The 9,850-nt window shown below is 35.3% G+C and overlaps 1 protein-coding gene across 2 annotated transcripts; it reads right to left on the reverse strand.

The window, feature by feature from the left end:
- Positions 1–1,780: 1,780 nt before the first annotated feature.
- Positions 1,781–6,956, reverse strand: LOC123774621 (uncharacterized). 2 transcript variants are annotated; one of them, XM_045769115.2, is made up of 6 exons: positions 6,833–6,956; positions 5,336–5,460; positions 3,721–3,772; positions 3,348–3,439; positions 2,918–3,109; positions 1,781–2,318 (listed from the first exon to the last, which is right to left on the reverse strand). In XM_045769115.2, exons 2-6 carry the CDS (start codon positions 5,420–5,422, stop codon positions 2,235–2,237), a joined length of 507 nt encoding a protein of 168 aa, XP_045625071.2. In that variant the 5' UTR covers positions 5,423–5,460; positions 6,833–6,956; the 3' UTR covers positions 1,781–2,234. The 2 variants fall into 2 exon arrangements, with proteins under 2 accessions (XP_045625071.2, XP_045625070.2); XM_045769114.2 differs by having other exon boundaries at positions 6,744–6,866.
- Positions 6,957–9,850: the final 2,894 nt, after the last annotated feature.

Consider the following 9,850-nt stretch of genomic DNA (forward strand, 5'->3'; position numbering starts at 1 on the left):
TTCAATTATTTTGTAGTCAGTGTAGCCTAGCGGAATAGTACTGGACACGTCAGTAGATTTAACAATAATATTTATGTCATCTGAGTGAAGGTTATAAGGCAGGTTTTCCTTTTATTAGTACTGTAATTATGCAACAATGTTTATATTTTTTGAATAATTATTTTCTTTTAACATTTATTTGTTTTATTTTCTAAACAATTATGCGCTCAACGTGTTTTCAATTGTATTAGATTTTAATTTTCAAATAATATCTATTAATTATTGTGTTTTTGAGCCATATTGTTGTCATAGTTTTTATATTGTTCTGGTTGTCTTTCCAATTATGATCTTCTAACAGAAAATGCTTCTCCATATAGGTATTAAAGTGCATTTTCTGCTGTTATAACAATGATGATGCTTATTTAAGCTAAATGTTCTTTGCTGTTCTCAGACTCTTCAAATACTTTAAAAAGATTTTACGTGTGTTATTAACCATTTATTTGCTTTTTGAGAAATATAAGTTAGGTTTGGTTGTCAGCTTTAGTTTAGATCAGTTTATCCCGTAAATGCTAATGGAAAAGGTCAGAGGAACAAAATGGGCTTCAGAACTGAGCCACTAATATTCGTTTAGCTAACATCATTGAAACGCTAATTGCAGTTTGTCAACATGCACATCCACAGTATTCATAGTTCTGGTTAATTTAACCAATTAAACTAAATGTTAGTCACATACTTGGTTAATGAACTGAACCCCAGTGTTCTATAGAATAAGCTATTTAAATTTACTGTGTATTAGTTAAAATTTATATTTGCTCAAATTTGTAATAAAGTTTAGAAGTAATCTAATATCATTAACGTACTAACGTTACAGTACATGGTCATGAGATTAGCAAGAAGATAATTTCAGGCAATGTATGCTTACAGTGTATTTCACTGTCTGATTGTAACATATTTCTTTTGACTTTAGTTTCTTGTGTAGTTACAGCAAAGACTTGATATTAAATTATTCATTAAATATTCCTATATTATAGGCGCAAAATAAACAACATGGTTATACAATCACAGTTATATTTTCTCTTCTGCCTTATATCAATATATCAGTTGATCAGCTTCGATAAGCGAAAATACAGAATCAGAAACTTGCAACTTAAACCCATCATAGTTATCAAACCCAAAATTATACTATCAAACATAACATCATACTATCAAACTAAAACCTCATAGCTATAAAAAAATTACACAAACTTAAATCTCATGGCCATAAAGACATCATCCTATTAAACAAACTCCTCATAAGTATAGAAAACCTTATATTAAACAAAAAACCTCATAATTATCAAACAAGATGATTAAGAACCCACAAACTAAAATATATAAAATATTTCACATTAATTCACACATAATAACACTTAATGCTAAAAAATGTCTGAAACTATACGTTTATAAAACGTATGGGTAATGAGATTTTAACCCTCCTGTTAATTTTTATATTTATTAAAAATGGCTTTATTGTAAGCAGCATTTACAATATATTTGCAGATCTGCAACATCAATATTTCGCAGATTGTCTTAAAGTAAACGGAAAATTCCTCGCACTTTTTTAAGTGCGTTCATGATTTTATTATATTATACCTCTAAGATATATATATATATATATATATATATATATATATATATATATATATATATATATATATATTTATATATATATACATATATATACATATACATATATATACATATATATATATATATATATATATATATATATATATATATATATATATATATATATATATATATATATATATATATATATATACATATATATATATACAACTGGGGTACGTGGTACCTTAACTACTTGACCATCAGTGACCGTACAAAAGTCGATGGTAGCCGAAGCTATTTCCCCATCGCCCCGACGGCACTTTGATGGTAATCTTGGGCATAGTTGATTTATTTACCCTAGACATTTGTAGTAGGCGAGGCCGCCGCATTATTATATATATTATACTACTGCAAAAGCAGAGGAACAATACCAAGAGGTCACGGGTCATAACAATGGGCTTTAAGTACGCACAAAAATATTATAAACATTCATGCATATTTGGGGAAAATATGCAGTTTTTTGTTACACTAACTTACCAATGACCGTAGATTGGGTGAGTATATCTTTATATTGTATATTATTTAATAAAGAAGAAAATAAAGTATAGCTTGAGGATGGGTAGCCTGAGGAAGGCAGGAGAAGGTCAAGGTTCAGCACCTTCCTTCAAGCGTCCATAGTTTGGGATATTTACTTCTTGGGCGCTGGCCTGCTTCTTCTCGGCGGCAATCTGTAGGTAAAAGGAAGGTAATTAAATTTTTCAAGTGAACAGGAAAAAAATTATTATGCTCGCACCCCAATGATTTCAAATACACATTTTCAAAGGAATGCGATTCTGTGCTCCCCTGAATGTCATTATGCTATTGAAAAGTTTTACACGTGTTATTAAATCCTTTCTCACAAATTTGCCAATAAACAACTGTCAAGTAAAATATAAAGTTTATGCAGAAATTTGTTTCATAACAATGATTTTCGTATTGACAGCCAATTATATTTACTGTCAACATGTCAAATTTCTTCATATAGTTGCTATGGGGCCTCGTAGCCTGGTGGATAGCGCGCAGGACTCGTAATTCTGTGGCGCGGGTTCGATTCCCGCACGAGGCAGAAACAAATGGGCAAAGTTTCTTTCACCCTAAATGCCCCTGTTACCTAGCAGTAAATAGGTACCTGGGAGTTAGTCAGCTGTCACGGGCTGCTTCCTGGGGGTGGAGGCCTGGTCGAGGACCGGGCCGCGGGGACACTAAAGCCCCGAAATCATCTCAAGATAACCTCAAGATAACAATATAATTTTTCATATTTTTACTTTACTTTCGAAGTAAGACTTACTATGCGAGCGTAAGCAGTGATGACGAGGACGTTGTAGGTGGCGACGACCAAACTGAGAACCAGGCCGACCCATAACTCCAGATAATATCCTTGTGATCCGTTAAAGAATTCATTTACGACAACAGTGGTTGAGGCTGTGACCATGGTGGCCACCCGCACCCACAACCACCCTCCTATTATTTCTTGTGACTTCTGTATCGTGTCATACAGAAAGTTTTAGGATAAAAGTACAAATGTAATTTTTGTACCTAACTAATGCTATACTAGATATACAAATGAATTACATACTTTAATTGTATAATACAAATTTTTCAATTATAACATCAAAAACTGGATAAGCCATCAGGCCTAAAACAATCTTGTAATACTAAGATTTGATTATTGTTGGTAATTTTATCTGACACTGATGAACGCCATATAGAACACTTACAATCCGGATACCATGGATAAGTATGCAGGTTAGGAAGAAATTGACCAGGATTAAGGATAACGCCACCATCAACACGACTTCCATATAAATAGCTGGAAACCAAGAAAAGTCAATACAGAGGGACACAGTGACAGTTAAAAGGGGTCTGCTTAACTCTAGTTTTCCAGCAGGCACCTGGCATGGAATAATATATTGACATTTAATATTAGTATAAACTTTCAGATACATAAAATATCTGCAATAGGGCATTTTCATTATTATAATTTAAATATCCTGTAATAGACATATCGTCATACTACACCAATTGAAAAGCCTTTCTCGACACCACATTTACATGTTTTAAAAATTATGATAATTATTGCATGAAACTTACATTTAAATAATGAAAGTAGGACAACTGGCACAACAGCTGCAGCTAGAATGATCTGTAAAGAAAGGAACGACGATGAAAGTAAATCATCAAACATTGTGTCGAACACAATCCATAATATTGTGTCGCTTAAGTATCCTCATACTTAAATCCAATATCCCCAATACTACCTCCGATATTATACAGTTAGTACCCAACCAGTACTGCCACTCAGATTGATTGATGAAGATTAAGCCACCCAAGAGGTGGCACGGGCATGAATAGCCCGTAAAACTGCCTCTCGTACTTTAAAGCCAGTATTCCACCAAAATTGTCTCCCATACTGTCAAATATTTTTGAGCTGTTTTAATATATGAAACAGATGAACTTCTCTCAACCTCCCGACATAATTGTCCAAACTTCCGGATAAAAATATAAATTCCTTCGGCATTAAAGTTGTGGTTATTTATCACCAAAATCGAAAAACATAAATATTATTAGATCATCATTATTGTCATATACATGAATCAGTCAGAGTTTAACAACCTGTCCTCTTACACAGATACATTGCGCTTTAACGTATCCGTTAAAAATGCAATCAGTTAAAAATGCGGCGTACCAGTAAAAATAAAGCCCCGTTATATATACGTTTTTATATGGATCAACGTTGGTAGATTTGGTGTGTTCGTACGTTTAGGCAAAGCCATTATTTTTTACGGAGTGTTAAATTGAGAGAACGGGGTGAATCAATGGCTGGAAATATAGAATGATTGAGATTATTATAGAGCCTAGTGCCTGTTGTGAAGACTGATGAAGGCGGATTCTTGAGTTATCAAACAGGTCCCTTAAAAGTTTCATTAGACGAGAACTCTTGGATGAATTTGAAGAAATCAGAACAGTGCAAACTGGAACTAGCAGATTCATTGTTTATCACAATGAAATGTATGTGAGAAGTAAAACATGTGAATGGGGCAAGTAACAAAGTCAACAGACTAACAGACTGTCACAGCTCGAATAAAACTTGGCTACAAGTATTTCTGGCAGTTCGGCTTGTATAGGGATCTAGATGAAGTAAATTGTAAAGTGTGTGGACATGGATAGGGACACACACTCGAAGACTATATCTTGGATTGTAGAAAAATTGAGCCATTTAGAGATAAATCTAAACTCACGTTGTATGATATGGCAACCTATCTTATTAATAAGGATCAAATACCTGAAATCCTTGCACTGTATCCATATTTCGCTCCCAGTAAATAAACGACATATGAGATTAAGAAACAAGTAGTGTATTGTGAAGACTAATATCAACAAACAGCAGCTCCCCTGTAACTAATATCTCCATTGGTCAAACAATTATGTATTAGCGATAAGACCTACCATCAATGTATAATGACTTACTGTAAATATATAGCTCTTAAAGTAGAACATTCTCTGTAACTAGCTGACATTGTAATTATAAGGTGTGAAAGATAGATGTAATTATTAATATAATTATCACCGTTAAGGTCTGATAAAGACCTTTTGTGCCCTCTGTAATCCCTTTTGCGCTACCGCTCACAGGATGAGTATGGGGTGCACAATAAACTAGCCGCCTCCGGCAGCAACAATCAAAATTATTGAAGACAGCAGTACTCACCAACTCTATGGAGGCATGGATGAAGGTCAAGGTCCGGAGGGAACAGCAACATTTGCATTTGGAAAATATTTGAATTATCTTATCCATCGTGCAGGTATAGGGCAGCTGCTGCACCACAACAACACCTGCACACATAAATAATATGTATTACTTGCATGAAATCTCATCTGTGTACAGCTATGGTACCCGCGTGAACCATCGCTGATGTGTAAAGCTCATGACATGTGTGAACCACAACTGGTATATAAAGCTCACGACCCGCCTGAAAACAGGAGAGACAACATACACAGCCCCTCTCCTGTGCCAGGTAAGTCCACTACGGGCTCACCATAGCCCGTGCTACTTGGAACTTTTGTTCTGAGTAGCTGAATCTAAAACAACAACAACAACAGCCTGAAAACATGTTTGAAATGTAGTACTTCTACTGCCTTATATTTTGGAGGAGAATTTATATAATCTCGGGAATACAAAATCCAAGCTGATTAGGATGGAACACTGTAGCCGTTTCAATGCGGATGGGACTGGCATTTGGCCTTGCAAGGAGTCGGCGAAGGCTATTACCGCCGGCAATGGGTCTGATCTCTCCATACTTCTTTTTTTAGAGCAAGAAGCGCTACACCAAAATAGTTTTGGATAAACAGTGGTATTAGGTGAAAGGAAACGTTCCAATCATTTCTGTTCCGTCCAGGAATCGAACCTGGGATCCCCTGTTGTGAGTAAAGAACGAAGTCAGCTATTTTAGGTCTTGTACCCAGTAACCTCGTAAGGAGTCGGGAGAGAAGGAAGTGATCGCTTTATTGACCTTTGTTATTTGAAGAACTAGTGGTACTTGTTTGAGAACGGGAGTTGGGGTGTGGGGGTCCATGCTGCCCTGAGAGTGCGTGTTTGACTCAGTGCTCGAGGCTGTGGTTATATAATGTGTTGAAGTATAAGTCTTTCATTTCCTTATGAGGCGAATACGGTAGTATTAGTAAGAATTCCTAATTAGGATGGAAGATACCAGAATATTCCATGAAGGGCATATTGTATTGACACATCTATTTTAATAAAATTGGCAGATAAAATAATCAGACACTCCGAACAACAAACGCAGTCCATAAACAAACGTTATGAAAATTGTGAACACTGCTAGAACTTTTTCATCTCTGACTGACGAGCATTAAATACACTCCACATACTTTGTATTTCTCTACATCCAGCCAATTTGTACAGGATTAACAAAATAGGATTTTTTTTTAGTTGACGCTATCTCAAAGCGCAATACCGCGCATATTCTTCCACGTCGCTTCCTCAAGTATTCTTGCAGGTCGTACGGAAGCTTCTTTATTCAATTGTTATAAAAGAATTATTGTTTAGGCGTATAATTGTTGTTATAACAACAGTACAATAACAGATTAATATCACTTACAATTTTATTCACGTCAACTTCTTTCATTTAAGGCTTGTAAATAGTTATACCGCTGGCAGCGAGAGTGCGGGTACCCACACCTTACTTACAGGGCTTGTGGTTACTGTGGCAGCAGGTGCTGGAGGTGCGAGTTGTCGTGATACACAGACCAGGTACACTGCCAGCCTAGCTTCCTCACTCCTCACTTGGGGCATAGCTACGACCTTCATCCTCGGGTCCAGCATGTCGCTAGATCCTTGGATTCTTTCAGTCAGGTTATGCAATTATCCACATAATCATTTATACTGATCCGTTGAAAATAGGGGTTAATGTATTCAGATTTTTTTTTATTGGCAAGTGATCACTTAGAACTTTATTTTGTCAAGAAAATTGTTTAAAAAATCCCCTTAATGTTTATTTTATTTACATTTTAACTTAATCCTAACAAAATGGGATCAAAATACATACTAGCTGGCACCTTATTAATAATGCCATTGAACACTACCCTTTAAAAAATGTTTTTTTCTTTATTTTTTTCTTTCCCTACTGCTTATTTTCTCGTTACATTTATCTTATAGTGGATTTTGAGTACCAAGCCTCAGAAACTCCGGTAATAGTGAGCAATTCCGATTTCTTTCTTTATTATGCACCCCATACCCATCCCGTGGGCGGTGGTGTAAAGGATTACAGAGGCACATAATCGGTTCAGGAACTGAACCCTCTAGTTCTTTTAGCTAAGCAAATGACAACCTTTTGACGCTAGTTACAAAATTATTAATGTTATATATACATGTACACATTCTCATACATATATATATATATATATATATATATATATATATATATATATATATATATACATATATATATATAGGGGAAAATGTGCATTGAAGTTCCTGAAGGAATTGGGGGACAAATTGATCAGCGCTACAAAAGACCAGAGAGCAAAAAGTTTCTTGTTCCAGCGCCTCAGTGTTGCGATTCAGAGGGGAAATGCCTGTTGCGTCTTGGGCACTAGTCCAACTTCAGAGGAATTCGAAGAAGTGTTTGACTTGCAACAATGATCGAACCCGTCTGTGACATTCATCAATGTTTCCCATTGTTGTGTTCTTCAAGAGATCCATAACCTTTAAGCACCTTTTTGCATTATTATTTTTGTATCAACCCATGTATATCTTGTAACCATCAAATGCATAATAAAGCACAAAAAATATTCAAGGAAGGGGGTGGTAGGAGAAAAGCACACAGAAACTGTATTGGAGGGGATCTAAACATTCCCTCTAATGCGTTATGCGTGGTTTCCTCCGAGGCTATGGGTCCCCCTTCTTCCAGCTAGAGGGGGTATATATATATATATATATATATATATATATATATATATATATATATATATATATATATATATATATATATATATATATATATATATATATATATATATATATATATATATATATATATAAAAGTTTGTATATAAACAAATATATAAATATTTGTATATAAATATAAAAAGTTTGTGAGGGTACCACCTCTGGTGCCAATGTGGGGACCCATAGCCTCGGAGAAGAAAATAAAAAGTATTCAGAGGAGACCTTGTGGTTTCTCACTGAACACTAATATTATCTTCTCCTACCACCCCCATTCTTTTCTATATATATATATTGTATGTATATATATATATTTTGTATATATATATATATATATATATATATATATATATATATATATATATATATATATATATATATATATATATATATATATATACACGTATACATATATACATACATATACATATTTAATCACCCACACAAATACACACATCAATAATCTTTTGTCACAAGTGATTCAACAAGTGGCTCACAACAGTCACTATACAAGGCACTTTACATCTATGGTGAGTCACACAGTTACTAGTCTTGCTGCACACCCACCCAACTGGGCGGCAGCTTTACAGTCATGTGCATGCATTACCTACAGTAAGAAAATTTTGGATATTTCGCTAAGATTTCGGGCAGCATATCATTATGAATGAAGTACTTACACATTTCTTGGACACTATTGATGGTGTTATCTCTAAATTCCGCGATTTTTTCACATTCCATTATATAATGACGTAAAGTATGGGAATAGTTCTGCTGACAGAGTTTACATTTAGTCAAATCTACATCAGCAGATGTTACAAATTCCGAGGTACTTGTAGCCGAGCCTAAGCCTAGCAGTGGTAACATCTAGAAGTCTGCTAACCTTACTGGACGACCCATAGACGTGCGGTTCTTCCTGCATAATAGAATGATGATAGATGGAGTAACTGGTGTGAATTTCACTTTGCCTCAAGTCTCCGAAATTTAGTTGATGTTCCTGGGATATTGCTGCCCTCAGGCTGCTCAAAGGCAGTCCAAGTTGGTAATCAATTCCCTCTTTACGAGCAAAAGTCTTGGCCAACTCATCAGTTCTATCATGTATTCGGAGACCAATATGAGAAGAAATCCACAGGAGACAAATTCTGACTCCATCATTGATTATTTCATTATATCTGTGTCTAGCTTCAGAGATAAGCACGTCACAGTTATGCCTTGGGGAGCTGAGGGCAGTCAAGGATGACAAGGAGTCACTTACATTTAGCGTGTCAACTTTGGATTCATATACGCGCTCTAGTGCAAGGCATATGGCAACCAATTCTGTTTGAAGAGTGGAGGCCCAGTTACTTTGACGCGCTCCACACTCATGGGAGAAGGAACCATCTCTCCCTGTCACAACAACTGCAGGATATATGAGACAATCTTATACAATATTGGAAAGAGTAATAATCGGTATAGAAAGTACACAAATTCCGTTGTTTATTGATGTCGTGTCTCCACTTGTGTCAGTACACACACCTCTTTTCAAGAGCCATGTGGCCACACCTGGCTTGGCACCTGGCTCCGGATACTTACCGTATATCGTCACAGAAACCCAGCGCGTAATTAGCGGCTTCATATAAACCACTAAATGAACTCTCAATTTACAGGCCAGTGAAAAATAGCCAATATAATAATAATATTACTACTAATAATAATAATATCACTTCTAATAATAACAATAATCTAATAATTATATAATAATCTTGTGTGATGATAATCTGATGC

Source organism: Procambarus clarkii, chromosome 51 (assembly GCF_040958095.1).
Source record: "Procambarus clarkii isolate CNS0578487 chromosome 51, FALCON_Pclarkii_2.0, whole genome shotgun sequence".
Lineage (NCBI taxonomy): Eukaryota > Metazoa > Arthropoda > Malacostraca > Decapoda > Cambaridae > Procambarus > Procambarus clarkii.